Source organism: Rutilus rutilus (assembly GCF_951802725.1).
Source record: "Rutilus rutilus genome assembly, chromosome: 8".
NCBI classification, from domain to species: Eukaryota; Metazoa; Chordata; class Actinopteri; order Cypriniformes; family Leuciscidae; genus Rutilus; species Rutilus rutilus.
Window position 1 is genome coordinate 18887994 of NC_140222.1, and position 19549 is coordinate 18907542.

The 19549-nt window shown below is 35.7% G+C and overlaps 1 protein-coding gene across 9 annotated transcripts in view; it reads left to right on the top strand.

Annotated features, from left to right (window-relative positions):
• Window positions 1-18479, top strand: part of LOC311295879 (uncharacterized protein) — a 166563-nt gene extending 148084 nt beyond the window's left edge. For all 9 annotated transcript variants that reach the window (XM_084417414.1, XM_084417419.1, XM_084417418.1 and 6 more), the window contains 9 exons: window positions 5586-5756; window positions 10571-10744; window positions 12367-12540; window positions 12639-12812; window positions 12895-13068; window positions 13411-13584; window positions 13761-13919; window positions 15088-15181; window positions 15597-18479. In XM_084417414.1, coding sequence (XP_084273540.1) covers window positions 5586-5756; window positions 10571-10744; window positions 12367-12540; window positions 12639-12812; window positions 12895-13068; window positions 13411-13584; window positions 13761-13919; window positions 15088-15163 — 1276 coding nt within the window. In that variant the 3' untranslated portion in view covers window positions 15164-15181; window positions 15597-18479. The remainder of the gene's footprint in view (window positions 1-5585; window positions 5757-10570; window positions 10745-12366; window positions 12541-12638; window positions 12813-12894; window positions 13069-13410; window positions 13585-13760; window positions 13920-15087; window positions 15182-15596) is intronic.
• The last annotated feature ends 1070 nt before the right edge of the window (window positions 18480-19549 follow it).

Consider the following 19549-nt stretch of genomic DNA (forward strand, 5'->3'; position numbering starts at 1 on the left):
TATTCGAATATTCGTTTATTTAAATGACGTTTAACGAAAAATACGTTATTTTTTAAGGTAATTTTTTTTAACGTTTTGTCACCATTTCTGAAGAAGCTTATGATTAGGCAATATACACAACAAGCTTACAACATGTTTTAAAGTTTTCTTTTAATTGAAAACATTAAACAGTAGGCCTATGTGTAAACAAAAAAATATAAGAACAAAAGGATATATGCTCAAGCAGCGCGAACGGAAAAAAACGCCAAATAAAGCAGAGTAGCAGATTGCGCCAGTTATCGTACAGAACGTACACATACACTCGAGTCAGCATATGATTATCGTGTTTATATTGTTTCACGTTTATGTTGAGAAAAACAATAATATCCACATGGAGGGGGGCCGCCAGCAATTTATGCTCGAGTGAGAAAACGCGCTGCGCTGACAGACGTTTCAGAGAAACAAAGATAACGGTGTTCTAGTTCTAAGTTTCTAACACCACCTTGCGTTTTCTGTTCTTAAACCTCTCTCTCAAAGAAAACTTAAAGGAAGAATATACCTCAATATAATTTTACTATTAGATAAGTTATCATCTCGGATCACTCGCACTACAGCTGCGCTTACCTGCAGTCGTGATGCAGTGATAGACAGCTGTCTTTCCTCAGTCGACTGCTGTTTGGATTTCATGTGATTTCTCATTGTGGTGATGATATTATAACTCCAGATTAATAAATTAATTTGATCAAAAGTAATTCCATTTTGTAAAATCATTCAGTAACCTCATTTTCGACTAGTAATTCCAAACTTCGCGAGGCAGACGACGGCATTATGATCAAATACAAACAACTTGTTAAACATGCGCCACAGTGCCACCCAGTGCATTTAATTATAACTGCGAGTTAGTGCTTGGGATTTATCAGGGATTCACTGCATTCACGACCCGCAAAGTATTTACGGCTTCATAAATTCGATAAAATTCGAATAGTATTTTATTGTTCGAATAATAATTACAGATCGAATATTCGAAAATTCGAATATTCGTGCACATCCCTAACATTTATTATATTATTATTTATTATTTATTTATAATAATTGACTACAACATTCTAAAATCTGCCAGTTTAATGTGACATGTAAGCTATATGTATCTTTTCTTTTGCAACGACTCTATTATTTTTCCAGTTATAGACCAGCGCTCAAGCACTGACTAGAATCCAGCGCTGACAAGAAACAGCATTCACGTGCTCAAAAATGTGTTTCACGCTGACAACAATCCGGTGGTGGCTAGAATCACTCCTTCAAACTATCTGTTCCGGCTTTCTCAAAGCAACTTAAAGTTTGTCTCGACAGATATTTTAATACACACAGCAGAGGAATGGAAAAAGTATTGACTTATGAACCACTTATATTTTCCATATTTTATATTAACCATATTTTCAAATATTTTCAATAAATCATTTTCCCATTCACTCTGGTGACAAATTTTAAAATTAATTAAACTAAATTCTATTTAAAAGGTAAAACTTTTACATTTTTAGCTGCTGTTAATTTAATTATGAATGTCAAACATGTAACCATTGCATTTTTTTGCTTTTTGAGATAAGCCACAAAGTTACCATTGCCATTGCATTGTAGCCGTTGCATTTCGTTAACACTGATGTACACTGATATATAGGCTAATTTGTACTTCAGATGACTTTATTTGTTTTCGGGGAAACTATGATAATAATATTCCCACTGTTCAGTCAAATCAAAGGGTCCTGGATAATGGATGGTCGCTGGCCCAAAAAAGGTTGATAACCACTGATCTAGTGTAAATAAACATTAAAGACAGAAAGCTTTGAGGGAATATTGAAGTAATGCCCGTTTCACACATACTCCATTTGCAGTGCGTATGCGGTGCGTATTTTTTTCCGTACCCATGTTAACAGGTTAGAGCTTTCACACTGCACGCGGTTGCAGTCCGTCGATCCGTTCCAGGTGCAGTGCGTATACAGCAGTGCAGCAATCGTTTCCACACAGAGTCTATTTTTGCTGTGCTACAAACGCTGAATTAAAGTGACAGCGCATGTTTCGTGGTCAAAATGAACAGAGATGAGGGTCCTGCACTGCATACGCACTGCACACGGAGTATGTGTGAAACGGGCGTAACTCAGCATAATCTTATTAACATTCAGGGGGTAAGTATTTTGTACATGTTAAGCATGTGCAGTTAAATCACTCTTATAAAACTTAACTCTTCAATCAGCTTCAAGTAGTAACACTGTTTTGTGTATGGGTCTTTCTAGGTAGACTGACTTGTGTGTGCACCCTTGTTATCTAGCCTTGCATCACTAACAAGAAGTTTAAGTTGTCTCACCCCCTATCATCAGTTCCTAGGTAGACGTTACCCCCTTTGGCTAGCTTCCACTGATTTAGTGTGCCAAGTCATCTTGGAACATAATCATGTCATCATCATATCATAATTTCTCCTGCGGTTATTACACTTAGTTCTCAGCTGGCTTACTCCACCTAGTCCAAAACTCATTTGCCAGAAACTGAACTCTCTTCCATCTTTTCTTAAGATAGAGATCCTCCCTTACAAACTCGCCAGTAGGCGGTGCATTGATAGTGGACTTGTTTATGATTTGGAATAAATGGTTCTGGACCCACAAGATCATTGATGTGTTCTGAGGTCAATGGTCGACTATTCACGATCGCCTTTACTTCAAACACAAACATTTTAACAGTCCAAAGCAGTCCACACCAGTATAAGAAAGTGGAGGGGTAGCTTCCATCCTTTCTGGTGGCAGGTTAGCTGTCCTCTGCTCCTGATTGGATTTCCTTAGCTTCCTAAACTTAATGCATTTGTAGATAAAAGATGACACTTCACTACAACATCCCAAAATCCCAATAGCATTGGAGCAGATTTCATTGATGGACATGCCACAACCTTTATTTTGCACCTTTTCACGGAATAGATGAGATACATGATGCTCTTTTGGAAGAATGGCCAGATGCTTGACATGAGGGTGAAGCTCTGCCTGTCTCAATTTTCCTCCCATACCATGGTCCTTGATAAATTGTCTTAACTTGTACAGCTTGTTGAACTGATTAGAATTAACTTCCCTTGTCTTAGAGACTTGATTTTATCACTGAACACTTCTTCTTGGACTGTACAGATTATTTTTTAAAGGCATTGTGGATTAGTCTTGCTATGGCTTTCACTGCCCTATTCCATTCCGAAAACTTTGGCAGGAGAACTGACAGAGATCTCTCTTCCTTTGCCTTGGTTGTAAGAATCTGTGCCCTTTTGAGCTTGAGGTCTCCATCATTAATCTCGCCTTTCTTAATGTCCTCCTTAGGGGGGGTTCTCTTTGCCATAAGAATCTTGGACCAGTAAATCAGTTTGATCCCATGAGTTCCTTTACAGTGAGCCTACAAGAGGCATGGTCAGCATGGTTTTGATATAATGCAACATACAGTATGTCCATTGACTAGGTTCAGTGCTTGTTCTGATCTGCTGCATTCGATTGGCTACAAATGCATGTTACCATCTTGCATCATTGTTAATATAACTAATCCTTGGAGTTTGTCCAGTAGTTTTCATGAATGGCATCTAATTCTAGTAATATTTTGAGTAAATCACCAGTTATTGTACTGACCACTGCAGCGGATAGCTCCAGGTTGGGGATTGTAGTTACCTCTGTTGGGGCAACCCTAGCTTTACCCATAACAAGAGTGTAATAGACTTCTCCAGACCTGGTCACTGTCCTGAGGTATGGACATACTCCATAACCTGACACAGTGGCATCAGAGTAATGGTGTAGCTCATATAGTTGAACATACTTGAATGTTGATGCCACATAAAAATGCCATATCATTAACTGAAGACAGGTTATGGAAGCTTCCCATGCGGCTTGAGGTCATCGGGAAGAGGTTTATCCCATCTGATTGTGACACATTCTTTCTAGTTTTTTTTCCCCCAAATAGAATGGAGTGACAAATCCAAGAGGATCAAAAGTGGAATCAATTGTAGACCGATCTTTTCACTTTTAGTGAAAGGATTTTCCTTTACTAGCACTTTGAATTAGAACTTGTCTGAAGCACCATCGGATTCCATGTGCCCTCTGCTCTTTAGGTTCACCTAAATAATAGATCAAGTCAGTCGCACCTTCAGTACATTCCTTCTTTGGAATTGTGGTGATCACCTTCTTGCTGTTGGTGATGAATTTGTGCAAACGGATCTTCCCAGTACTGCTGAGATCCCTGGCTTCCTTTACAAGCTGGGTTGCCTCTGTTCACACTTGCCAAACCATCGTCAACATCAAAATTAGGTTGTATGATCTTCACTGTGCCTTGATTAGACTTACCATCACCTTGTGGATCCAAGGTATTTGAGCCCGAAGTTCTCAAATCCAGTCGAGGAGTCTGCTCTGAAAAAGTGGATTTTTTTATTTATTTGAGTCAGTGTTCTGCACAAGGTTTGTTTTTTGGCAAGTCTGGTCTTGCACCCTTAAAGAGCAATGGCATCTGATAGTGCTCATCTTGTAATTGCTTAATGCCTCTGTATAACTTTACCAAAACCTCTGTTGTTGTAATTTCGGGAATTCCTCCTTATTCCTTTAAATACAGTCTGGTTGAAAAACTTTTACTATCTCTGCTGGAGTGATCATCTCCTCAACCATGTTCCTGCATACAAAGTATACTTCAGACTTGAGTTTGTGAGATGGTTCACCAGCTGGTAGAACTTGTTTCATTGTAATCCTATTAATCACAGCGATTTCATTTTGTAGTGGTTGTGTTTGATGAAACCCAAAACAGATCTTTGTGCAAACAGCTGATCTTCATTACCACTGAGAACATCTCTGGGGATTAAGCCTTGTGCTTCACAACCTTGAACTGCTCGCTGAATGCCAGGAAACTGTCTCGGCTCCTCAGCATAAACCTTATATGCCTGTATGTATGAAGGAGTGGCAGGCCATGCAAATTCCACTGGACAATTCTCATTGGCCTTTTCTTTACTACTCAGAGGTGATTGGGGCTCCCAAGTGAGACAAAGTCTCCCAAGTCTTTGTCCCCTCCTTCAGGGAATGAGGGTTACTATAGTAAACAAGAACTTCCTCTCATAATGAATAGGATTACTGTTGTATCAACACAGACATCAGTAAAGTAAAACTAAACACAGATCATGTTCCCTATTAGTGGATGAACAATCTAGCGCTTGGTGAATTTTGCTCAATAACGATAGGAAGAGCCAGCTTCAAAAGATCAATTAGTGAAGTCACTATGAATGCTTAGCTGTCACAAGCAAGTCCCTATATGCTAAATTTCTCATCTCCTGCTTAAAAGCTAGAAAGATCTTAAGACACTAATTTCACTGTCCATTTTTAAGAATCATGAACTTGTGCCTTTGCTCTGTGGGGCGTCTCTGGTTCCTTTTTTGTAGTTTGTAGTAATGCTGATTTTCTTTAATTTAATTGTGACTGTTTTCAAAAAATTACTTTTTTTTATATATAACGTAAAACTGTTAAAAGTAACTAGAATTTGTTATTACAAACAATCTTAACATGTTTTGTAATGCAATGCACACTGAATTGGATTCTGCTTTAAATTCCCTTCTGCAGGTTTTTGGGTGCTGCTGCAAATGAAGCCTGTCAGTATGTGAGAGAAATTGAGGGTAAAAACCCGTTACTCCTGAGAGAGCTGAATCTGAGTTTAAATAAACTAGGAGACACAAGAGTGAATCAGATCGCTGCTCTGCTGCAGGACAAACACTGTCAACTCAACACAGTCAAGTGAGTATCTTACATAATTTAACAGGTTACATGACTACTAGTAATGATACAGTAGTTAGGCCCCGAGCAACATTTTTAAAATACAACAACCATTCATTTTTACCTTTACCTTTAATAAAAAAGGGAAAACGAATGGACCCAAAAGTACACGGACCAAATGTTATGGGTCAACGCAAATAAAATGTAGAACACTGCAAAACAGAAAAAAGGTTTTGTCAATTATTTTGATTTTCAATTAAATAAGCATTGTATATAAGGAAAATAAGTTTGTATGTGAATATTGTTTCACCAGTCTAAAAACGAATAAAGAAGAAAGCATGCTTTTCGTTTTTCAATTACGAGTTAAAAAAGGAAAAAGAAATGGACGCAAAAGTACACGGACCCTGTATAATGAGTGCGTTTCAGGTCTGTGATTTATTGGTTGTTGTCTCCCATCTTCCAACCCTCTACACTCCCACTTTTCCACAGCTTTACATGCCCATTTTTTGAGATATTTTCCAACTCCTAAATGTAAATGACCAGCCTAAAACAGGGGGGTTTTCATCAAGTCAGTTTGATCCTGACTCAATAATTATTTCAGTGAGTAGAGAGAGAATAATGGTTTACTTCCAGAGCTTAAATAACTCCTCAAATGAGTAATGGAGTAAAAACAGCTGAACTGTGTAAGGTGGGTGCCAGTAAGTCTGATCGACGCCTCATGGAAGCAAAAGGCTCTCCTGAGAATTAACATTTGAACTATCTCTTGCATATGTAAGAGGAACATCCAAGACGCAGCACACAGTGCAGCTCACACTTCACACTCACCATCTCCCCCTTCATCCCCCTTCTCCTCCTCACCTAAAATACACTGAAAACTTATGCAATGTTACAAGAAGTAACTATACATGTTTGGTATCATTTAAAGTGTTTCAGTGCACCTGGTAAATATGATGCAGAGACAAGTCCCCTTCTGGGTAACACTTTATAATAATGTTCAGTTGTTAGTCATTTATAAGTGATTAGTTAATGATGAACTAATCATTAACAAAACATTCATAAATGAGAAGCAAGTGACATACTAACATTTTATGTATGTTTTGTAAATTGTGTTACAAGTCATTTACAATTGATTAGTTAATGATTAACTAATCATTTAAAAACATGACTAATCATTCATAAATGATTAATTAGTGATATGTTCATTATATGTTTTGTAGATTCAGTTATGTCATTTACAATTGATTAGTTAATGATTAACTAATCATTTACTAAACATGACTATGCGTTTCATAAATGTTTAATAAATGATGTTACATTTTTTTTTGCATGTTTTGCTCACATCAGGTGCACAGTGGTTAAAGACTCCATGTGTTTCAGAGAAGACAGCTGTCTATACCCTCACCAGTCAGCACTTACACTGCAGTACACACTACAGTGTTCAACACCTGTTATAGATGTGTAAACGCATGAATAAATCATTTACAAGTGATGAATAGTTTACACTTTAGATTAGGGGATGCAGAAAGTGTTGTAAATGATTTACAACACTTTCTGCATCCCCTAATCTAAAGTGTAAACTATTCATCACTTGTAAATGTCTTACACTTCATTTGTAGATTACCACTTCAAGAATCAAAAAGGCATAAGGTCTGCGAATGTTATCTACGAATGTATATGTAACACATTTACAAGTGATGAATAGTTTACACTTTAGATTAGGGGATGCAGAAAGTGTTGTAAATCATTTACAACACTTTCTGCATCCCCTAATCTAAAGTGTAAACTATTCATCACTTGTAAATGTGTTACATATACCTACAAATGATCTGTATGTGTATTCAAGGCATTTACAACACTTTTTGCACCCTCTAATTGCTACATATATACAAAAAAACTAACATTTATTAAACATTTATGAAACACATATTCATGTTTTGTATATGACTAGTTAATCATTAACTAATCAATTGTAAATTACTTATAACTGAATCTACAAAACATACATCCAATAATTAACATATCACTTATTAATCATTTATGAACGCATAGTCATGTTTCGTAAATAATTAGTTAATCATTAACTAATCACATGTAAATGACTTGTAACGGAATTTACAAAACATACATAAAATGTTAGTATATCACTTGCTACTCATTTATGAATGTTCTGTAAATGACTAGTTCATCATTAACTAACCACTTATAAATGACTTACAACTGAACGTTATTATAAAGTGTTACCGGAGGGATTCCAAGGGGGCTATTAAAGTATATTTGATTGTGTATGTGTGAATACAGCAAATCTCAGATATTTAGCCAATTACCTGTGTTTTGATGACCAGAACTGACGAAATTGTATTGTGAGACCTTGCAAGAGAGATTCAAGGACCTCAAAGTGATATAGCTTCCTGATCTTGGCGGGTAAAATATAATTAAAGAGTTAAAAAAGAATAATCAAATATTCGTTCACTTTTAATGATACCCAGACATCATTAAATCTTTTTCATTTATGGAGTCAGATAAAATAACGAGTCAATACATGTAAGAAAATGTATTTCATTTAATCTTGTTGTGTTGCGGAAAAGGAAATACAAGTACTGTAATACGCAGAGAAACCTTCCCCGTATTATAAAAAACCCTTATTGGACCAATAGACGGGCTTAGAACTGTAAACGCTCAGTCACAAAAAAAATTTCAGCTGGTGAAATACATTACTGTTAAATTTAGTTTATGTGCAAATACAGTTTTTTTTTTTTTTTTTACTGTAACATTCTAACATAATGTGCTAACTTGTAGTGTGAGGTGTAATATTTTTCAGAAAACAAATGGCTTTCAATAAATTACAGTCATGGACCTTTCGTATTTTATGGAAAGCCAAAGCTGACTCAATAATAAAAAATAAATACAAACAATAAATATATGTTAAAAAGTAAATAAATAAATGAGTATTTATTTATACTTTATACTTTAATACTTGTATTTCCTTATATATGTAATATATAATATAATATAAAATATAATTGTATTTTTTCCACATTTATTTATATTCACTTTTATTTATTTTGTTTATATTTATTTATTGCTACACACCCTTTCATTAGCACACAGAGGAAGCAATTTAGAAATAAATAAATGTAAAAAAAATATATATATAAATAAATGCACATATACATAAATAAATATGGAAATAAATAAATTATGCAATTACACATAAAAGTATAAATTCCCATTTATTTTTGTTTTTTACATTTCTTTGTATTTAGTTTTTTTTTCATTTCTTCTTATATATTTATTTATGTATTCATTTATTATTATTTAGTCAGCTTTGGCTTTCCATAGTGTGTGTGGTGAATTTGTAAAAAATTATTGAAATAGACAAAATACAAGAATTCATTTTCTGATTATATTTTGAAGAAAATAAAATAAAAATCATGAACGAAAGAATCTAACGCTTTAAACTTAAGCTTTAATACAAATGATTTTTTTTTTGTGACTCTGGGTTGCCCCATTTTCATTCAGGAGATTTTTTTTTTTTTTTTTTTCATACATGCACACATGACACACCACTTGCCAAAGAGTCTCATCAAAAATCACCCCAATCGCCTCTTGTGCTGTTGTTTTTTTATGCAATCCAAAACTCCCTAAAGTGCTACACTCTTTCCATTCAACTCCTTCCTTCCCGCTCTCCTGGAAAGCAGCCATCATTTGGTGATGGAAAGCAAGAAATTACTGTAATAAGCAAAACATTGTCAAAAAAGCACATATTGTCTACTGTCAGAAGCAAGTCGCATTTTTTTGACTGTGAAAACTGTGGAAGAGTTACGATAGCATGAATACAGCTTAGATGGGTTGGCTATTTAACTGGTCAGGTTTCTATCAACATAACTCCATCTTTTTCACATTTTAGCATTCATATAGTGATTAAAGTTTTAGCAATTCATGATTCATCTCTTTCATCTTTGTGAAGATCTGGAAAAGTGAATATTGAGGTTTCCTGTCGCTTAGCTGCACTAGTTCTGTGTTGTTTGGGCACAATCCTTCTTAGCGTTTGACGGTCTCTATGATTCACTTTTGGTTTTCACTTACTATTCTTCTCCACTGAAATCCACGGCTTGTACTAAACACTGCAAAAAACAAAAAACAAAAAACTTAAGCCACAATGATATACAACCTAGATAATATGTGACCATGGACCACAAAACCAGTCACATTGGGTACATTTTTTTAAATTGAGATTTATACATCATCTGAGAGTTGAATAAATAAGCTTTCCGTTGATGTATGGTTTGTTAGGATATGACAATATTTGGCTGAGATACAACTATTTGAGTATCTGGAATCTGAGAGTGCAAAAAAATCTAAACATTGATAAAATGGCCTTCAAAGTTCTACATTTCTGTTCGCTATTGTGCTGCATTCACTCACAGAAATAAGTGTTTTATATATTTAAGGTGGGAAATTTACAAGATATCTTCATGGAACATGATGTTTACTTAGTACCCTAATGATTTTTGGCATAAAAGAAAAATCTATAATTTTGACCCATATAATGTATTGTTGGCTATTGCCACAAATATACCCGTGCAACTTATGACTGGTTTTGTGATCCAGGGTCACATATAGACAATATTAGAAAAATAAAAGATAATTGCAACATTTGTTTTAGGTAGTGCAACGTTTGTCTCCAAAAATATTAACGCAAATAATGTTTCTTCACATTTTTTGTCATAACTTGTGGTATTTGTAATACATTTAGAATGACAAATTACTGTCAGACATGACAAACTAATTTTCCAAAACCTTAAGTGGTCTGACCTATTTTCTTTCTCTTTCAGTATGTGGAATTGTAGTATAACAGAGAAACAGTGTCTCATCCTGACTTCAACTCTGAAATCAAACCCATCGCACCTGAAAGGGCTGGACCTCAGTGGGAATCAAATTAAAAACACAGGAGTGAAACACTTATGTGACACACTGAAGGATTCACACTGTACACTGGAGAGATTGAGGTCAGTAGCATTCACATACAAGATATAAAATGATTTTTCAAAAAGAAAAAAAGATTTTCAAAAACACTATCAAAAACACTCAATATCTTGGAGTTTGCAATAATATTTTGCGATCTGGTGGAATAAAGAATGATGATGATGTCTCTATTCTGTCCTTGTACTTTTGAATAATTTGTTTTCTTGCTTTTGTCCTTAAAAAAAAAAAAAAAAAAAATCATTAATTTATTACTTATTTGACTTGGGGGTCCTTCATCCAGCAAGAAATGTCTCTCAGGCAGATCGAGGTGCGAGCAGCTACAGTCAGATCATCTGGTTGGAATGAGAGTTTTGTATCATCAGCATAGCAGTGATTGGAAAAACCTTGTTTCTGAATGATTCTAGTGATGATATGTAGATGGAGAAGAGAAGTGGTCCAAGTACTGAGCTCTGAGGCACCACACTAGCTAGATGTTGCGACTTAGACACCTCACCCCTCCTGAAAGACCTACCTGAGACGTAAGACCTGAACCATTGGAGTGCGGTTCCTGAGATGCCCTTCATCATGAGGGTTGACAGGAGGAACTGGTGGTTAACTGTGTCAAAAGCAGCAGACAGATCCAGCAAGACAAGTACTCATTTGGAAGCTGCTCTTGCCAGTCTCAGAGCCTCAGTAACCGAGAGCAGGGCAGTCTCTGTTGAGTGTCCGCCTTTGAAAAAAGACTGGTTGTTGTCCATGAGGTTGTTCTGTGTAATAAAGATAGAGACTTGGTTGAACACGACTTGTTCAAGTGTCTTAGCAATGAATGGAAGTGGTGATATCCGAGTCTGTTCAAGTGCTGTGGGAAAGGTACCAGTGTGAAGAGTGGTGTTGATAATATGAATGAGTGTGGGTACAACCAAAGACGAAATGGCTTGAAGGAGATGAGTGGGTATAGGTTCAAGTGGACAGGAATTAGGGGGATTGGAAAGGATGAGATTGAAAGGTATCAATTTAGTCACTTATTGAAAGTTCTGTTTGCAGGTTTTAACACATTTTACACACGATTGTTTGAGATTAAAGCTTCTTTGTGTTTCTATCAAGATTGGTGAATCATGACAAATTCAAGATTTTACTCAAAATTAGAGCAAATGGCTTATTTTACCCATAAAAAAAAAACGCAACTGATCCAGGGCTGTAACCAGAGTTTGAAAATGTCTGACATCTGTTCCACTATAATTACATCTATAAATACAAACCAATCATTAAACCTCACTTCACTTTCTGTAATGTTATCTATATGATATTAGGCTGGATGACGATAATGTTGTCTTCCGAGTCACATCCTGCAACATTAACACTGTTACATAAGTGTATTGAATCGTGATCTAAATAATGTCACTATTGTGTTTTAGATCTGGTATACAGCAGAATCTGAATTGTTTCCATAGTTGAGATTCCATAATTGATTCTATTATTTTCTTGTTTATCAGTAAGCTGCTTTGACACAGTCTTTATTATAAAAAGCACTATAGAAATAAAGGTGATTTGACTTGATTTTAAACAACATATAAATCAAAAATAATTTGTGACTTTAAATAAATAGTTTTCTTCTGTCTTATTTTATGCTTTCTTTCTAATGCTCTTTTGCTCTGTTTCCTTTTAGATTGAGCTGCTGTGATATAACAGATGAAGGTTGTTCTGCTGTGACTTCGGCTCTGAAATCAAACCCATCACACCTGAGAGAGCTGGACCTGAGTGGGAATAAACTAGGAGACTCTGGAGTGAAAAACCTCAGTGATCTACTGATGAACCCACAGTGCAAACTGGAAAAACTACAGTTAGTAACATTATACTGTTGAGCAGATACAGTGTGTATTTACTCACACTTAAATTAACATGGATCTGAACTATTGTCTTTTCTCTTTTTGTCTTCAGTCTGTATGAATGCAGTATCACAGAGAAACAGTGTCTCAGTCTGACTTCAGCTCTGAAATCAAACCCATCTTACCTTAAAGAGCTGGACCTCAATAGTAATGAACTAAAAAACACAGGAGTGAATCACTTATGTGACGCACTGAAGGATTCACACTGTAGATTGGAGGGATTGAGGTCAGTGACATTCACATAAAAGAAAAAATAAATGTTTTGTTATTTAAATGAAACGGATGCTTTTTCTTGTTTCTCAATGTAGGTTAAGGTCCTGTAAAATGACAGGTGAAGGTTGTTCTGCTGTGACTTCAGCTCTGAAATCAAACCCATCACACCTGAGAGAGCTGAACCTGAGTGAGAATGAACTAGGAGACTCTGGAGTAAAACACCTCTGTGATCTACTGATGAACCCACAGTGCAAGCTGGAGAAACTACAGTTAGTATCATCATACTGTAAAGGAGATACTGTGTGATTAAAGTTTACTCTTTAGTTTTTTTTAAGACAACAGACACAAGTTACATCCTTTATAGCGCTGCTTCTTCTGGCATTTCCTCAGTAAAAGAAGGATTGAAATATCGTGTTAGCAAATTAGCTATTGGCTACTGATTGTTCAGCATGTGTATCAGTATAAAGAACATTAAACTCTGAAGCATTTGAAGCTTGGTGGCTATAAAATAGTTTCATATGCTGAAATATGACACATTTGGTGTAAAACGAGATAGAAGTGACAAGTCCAAAAAATAATGTAACATGATGCATTTAACTTTCTGCCTTCAGTCTGTTTGAATGCAGTATTACAGAGAAACAGTGTATCAGTCTGGCTTCAGCTCTAAAATCAAACCCATCACACCTGAGAGAGCTGGACCTCAGTGGGAATCAAATTAGAAACACAGGAGTGAATCACTTATGTGACGTACTAAAGGATTCACACTGTATACTGGAGAGATTGAGGTGAGGAACATCATAATGCTTGATCACAGTTTAAATCGTTCCAATTTCATACTATATATATATATATATATATATATTATATATATTATTATTATTATTATTATTATTTTATTTTTTTTTCAATTATTCATTATGATTTGTTTTGTGATTCTGTCTTCTTATTTGTCTCTTTCTAGTCTAAAAAGCTGTGGCATTACCGATGTTTCTTCTTTAACTCAGTCTTTGACAAACACAAAAGCACTGCAGTTTTTACATGAACTTGATCTGAAAAACAATACTATAAGAGGCTCAAAGCAGCTCAGAGATGTGATACGTAACTCAAACTGTACACTGAGGTGAGTAAATTTCACTTTGTGGTATTAAAGAGAGCTTCAGTCTAACTGCCTGGGGGTAGAGGCTGTTGGCCATTCTGGTGGTTCTGGCTTGAAGAGAGCTGTACCTCCTGCCCGATGGTAGCAGGCGGAACAAGCAGTGTGCTGGATGGGACTGGTCTCTCATGATGTTGTGTGTCCTACGCATACAGCGGGAGGTGTACACAGATGAGATCTCCGGGAGGACAGTCCCATTGATTTTGCCTACAGTTTTCACCACCCTCTGAATCAACTGCTGTTCAGCTATAGTGCAGCTAGAAAACCACACTGACAGCCCATAAGTCAGCAAACTTTGAATTGCACTGTTGTAAAAATGTATCATGAGCCTCTTGGGGAGTTTCGCTCTTTTCAGCTTCCTCAGGTAAAAAAAAGCCTGCTATTAGGCCTTCCCTACAGCTGAAGTGATGTTATTGCCCCAGGACAGATCCTCCGACACAGTGAGACCCAGAAATTTTAAGTTGTTCACCCTCTCAACTGCCTCCCCATTAATGTTAAGGGGTTGAGTGACCAGGGTGGTTTGATTTACGAAAGTCAACAATGATTTCTTTCATCTTTTTGATGCTAAGTACCAGGTTATGCTTTTTACACCACTCCGCCAGTAGTTCAGTCTCCTCCTTGTATGCTGTCTCGGCAAGGAGGCAGAACAGTCATGTGTGTAAAGTGTGTAGAGTAGTGGACTGAGCACGCAACCCTGAGGGGCACCAGTGTTGATGGATATGGTATTAGAAACGTGCTCGCCTACTTTCACACGTTGAGAGAGGTTGAGTCCAATATCAAGTTGCATAGTGACTTGCTCAGTCCAAGGTTACCCAGTTTCAGCAGAAGTGTATTTGGCCGTATTGTATTAAAAGCTGATCTAAAGTCGATGAAAAGCAGCCATGCAGCACTCAAGCATAGAAAACTAAAATCATGTTTTAAATTTGATATATATATATATATATATATATATATATATATATATATATATATATATATTAGAATATTGTTTTAGAAATGTGTGTGTGCAAACAAAAAGTCAGTAACTAATGTGAATTTCATCTTAGTTTAATGTTACATTTAATTTTTTTTTTATTATTTAATTAATATAACTTATTTACAATTCTTTATTTTCTCTTCTGATTCCTCCTTACAGAATAGACAGTGAAGAGGCTTCATTGGGAGCTGCTTCAAAATGGACTGGTGGACGGTTTAAATCCTTGTTTAAATAGGAACCTGTGAAATGAATGGTGAGGAGAAGAGCCTTAATATAGTAGTGTATCTGAGGACAAATTAATATGTGTGATGATGTGACGTCTGTAACCAGAATCTAAAATGTTTATTAAATATTGAAATATTAACTCTGAGAAAATCAGCACAAAAAAAATCAAATCAGTGTTTATTACAGTTTTAACGCTTTAAGATTTAAAAAAAAAAAAATTCTTATATACATACATTTGCACAAAACTGCAGGTATTACTAAGTTTAATGGATTCATACATGCATTAATGTATGAATGTAATAATCCATACAGGTTATAAGAGCTTCAGACTTTATTTTGAAATAAATGAAGCAATATTATAAACGCATGTGCAGCAGGAGTGATGTTGAATGGTTATTGTTGGTTTATTGTTGATATAAATGATGATTTTGTTTTATTCACAGGTGCAGCAGTGAAGAGAAGAGAGTCAGTGGTCAGAGCAGAGAGAATTCTGAGTCCATAGTTTATACCAAATTGCTTTTTATACTTTTTACATTATTTAATCCCGCGTCCCAGACAACAAAAATCTATTTTTAAAGGATTTCTGCTTTTATCTTCTCTGCCAATCCTTATTTGTCTTTGACTCAAACTGTTTTACTCTCAATCAGCAATTTGGGTTTTGTACATAATGTAGTAATTTAGTTAAATATGAAGCAAAAATGTCAAGTGTGAGCACAGAGATATTTGATTGCATGATACAATTTGATCTCAGGTTAGTTGTACTTGGTATTGATTTATTTGACAGCTTCAATACGAGTTTGAACTGACTGAATCATGTGTCATGTATTTTTGCACCGCTGAAGTTCTTGGCAACTTTCTGAGAAATAAACATTAATAATCATGAACACATAAGCATAAGGATATAAAATCTCATATAATTATTTTACATTGATATAATGCTGCACCTCAAACTACATCACCCTTCTAACAGAATGTAAAATGTATCTGTAGTTTCTGAAAATCAATCAACTGGACGGGCGGAGCTTTTGATACTGCTTATGTAATGAGCAGTCTTTTTTGCATACAGCTGTGTTGCTTAAAACAGTCCTGTTACTGTATACATTTAATAATTCCCTGTTTCCTCCATTCCTTTTTTACTTCTGTTTGATGTTTAATGTCTTTGTATGAATGTTCTTTTTCTGAAAGCCGAATTGAAAAGAGGGAGAAAAAAAGATTACACAGAGAATTTCATTTCTTTCGGTTGGTGCAGAACCGTTGAAAAACACACATATGACCAGGGACGTGCAGAGAGTTCCTCAGGGGCTGGGGCTCAAATGTAAAAAAGGGGCATATATTTATTCTCATCAAGGTTGCATTTATTTGATAAAAAATACAGAAAAAAAAACTAGCCTGGAAATCCAGACCTAAATCTGAAGGATCAATGGTCTGGCATCGACTAATTAAAATCGGTGGCACCAAGCATGCATTTGAAAATCTCACTACACGCAATTGGATAACACTACGACCAATCACAACAATAATCCCCATACGCTTAGCTACCAGCAGAGCTAACTGGTAGATTAGACTCGGCAAAACAGCAAAAACGTCCTTCTTGCAAAGGAAGGATTCAAGCACTGTCTTCTGTTCCTCTTCTAGATGAAAAGCCAAGTCTAACTCGTTAATTAGTGGCCAAAGCTGTTTCAAACAACTGGTGTTCATCCATAGCCATCTTGCAATGTGTACTAATGACTTTGACGGGGTTATGACCGTTCCAATCGTTAGCAATGACGTTCCAATCATTAATCATTAAACAATGGACAAATAGTGTCTTTAAACGCCTCAGATGTAAAGTTATTCGCAGTTAAATTGACGCCAAAATGAATGGGAGTCAATGGAATGCTAACAGCAGAGCATGGCTTGTTAGCCAATGGATGCCCCCATAGAAGGTACGCTTTCCGGATGCTGGATTACCCCATGAACAGAAATGATTAGTTCAAGTCTTTGGGAGTTAGGGTTCGGCTCGGCCGGGTCCTCCAAGTCTTTTGTTCTTCCTGTCAGTTGAGAAATGATTAGTTCATCTAGTCTTCGGGTGATTTAGGGTTAAAACCAACACATACATACCATTGCAAATATTTGCCTTTGCAGCTGTCCGTCTCCTCCGTTTACTTCTCCTCAAATAATAATGGACTGACTGAGTCCGAAAGGCCCTTTTGGTCTTTTCAGCTGAAAAAAGAGCAAAGAAAATATCATTATGTATAATAAACATGCATTATTTAAAGGAAAAAGTACTGATTTACCTTACAAATATTGGATTTGACATTATTAGGCATTAAAAGCATGGTAAGTGTTGTGGTTAATATGCATTTACAACAAATATCACTTTAAAACTACCAATACTGTGGTAAAAGCATAGTAAGTTTTGTGGTTGCTGTCCTTTTACCACACCTATCACAGTAAAACTAGGGTTACTGTGGTAAAAGCAGTGTAAGTTTTGTGATTACTGTCTTTTTACTACACTTATCACAGTAAAACTAATGTTATTGTGGTAAAAGCATGGTAAGTTTAGTGATTACTGTGTTTCTACTACAAATACAACTTTGGACCTAATTGTACTTCTTTAAACCTGATATGAATATGATTAACTGATTGAAGGTAGGCCTATTGCACGTCACGTGACAGATAGTGTTTAAATCACCTTGTTTTGAATTAGAAAGCAATAAAACAAAGCCTCCATGGACAGATATAATACAGTGACTGAACATGAGCTTATCTGATTAATATCGACAAACAGAAAATACATTATATCAAACATTATTAGGACAGCGTATTTACGACTACTTACCAACATCTGGCACACGTGAACTGATGCCAAATATGTTCCTCTGGTAATGTTGTTTTTGTCAGTAGCATATAAAACCGAACCTCTTTATCCAGAGGACAGAGATGACATATGCTGGAATGAAGACCTTTGTTTGGTCTATGTCTTCATATTATGATAAAATAAATAAGAGATATCTTGGAAAAATAATTGGTGTCCAGTGAATTAAACAACAGGAGAAAACCATAATTTCTAACTCTACATTGTGGATGAGTATTATGAAAATAAATGCTTGTTTTGCCATAATTGTGTTGCATGTTTGTGTTCAAAATTGATGTACAGATTAAAGAATTCAGTATGACTCTGAGAGACGTACTGATTTATATTGATTTAAAACTCTTTATTTGATTATTGCACTTATCGATGTTGCCAAGAACACTTCAATACACTGAAATATGTGTGTGCTACACATTCCATGTTTGAGTTTCTCATGATTTAATAAACAAACTAAATATTTTGTTGTGCAAAGTGGATATCGGTATCAGAATAAAGGAATAAAAAAACATCATTTAATTCAACAAATGTAAATTTTATTTTATTTGAAAGAGTAATACAGTGTAAAACACAAATGCCAATACAATGAGCAATATCATTTGTTAACAGAATCACAGAGAGTTTGATTATTGATCTGTGATTAAACATGTGTAAACCACCTCCGTCATTTCAGAATTCTGTAAGAAACACAAACACAAAAGGTCAAAGGAGAAAAGCAAACCTCATGTTTCAGATGTTAAAAACTGCAAGAGCTCAAAATGAATAAATGACAGAAATTTGCTGCAAATTCATCGCTAGATATTACGGGTTATGAATCAGTGTTTCTCACACTGAATGATGTCATATAATCTCAGTATTGGTTTCCTCTGTGAACATGCACTCATGGATGTCTGACAATATCGTTGCTTTTTGGAGTTTTCAGTTTTAAAAACTTCTATAGATATAGAGGCTACACTAGTTCTGTGGTACCCTTGCTCTCACGGAACAGATAAGAATATGCATATTTAACTTTTCATTGTTAAAGGTCCCATATTGTACACCTTTCTGGAGTTTTATTTTAGGTTTTGATGTCCTTTGAGAATTGATATTTGCAGTATAAGTACCAAAAACCATTTCAATATATTTTTACAGCTCCTTTTTTCAGGAGCTCTGCTAAGAACATGTCGATTTTGGCTTGTCTAATTAATATTCATGAGCCTCTCTTCTGATTGGCCTGTTGTTTTCTGAGTGACGCACAGCCAGACCAACCACAGCTGTGGCTTGGTGATGCTCACAAGTAATGGCGAGTTCACACTGAACGATTTTAAGCCCGATTTTCACTCGCCGATAGGTTTTGGGAGATCACCAACAAATGCCCGAAATCTTAGGCAAATCGGTGCTCGTTCACGTGAGTGACAGTCACAGTGTGAATTATCAACTTATCAATTATCCTACTCCCTGGGTCTCCCCAACCATTTCCTCCTGCATAATCTATTTTTCTTCTCCTTTTCGCTGCAAATCAGCGCACAGGAAATTTTTAAAAACTACAAAGGACTGCAAAACATG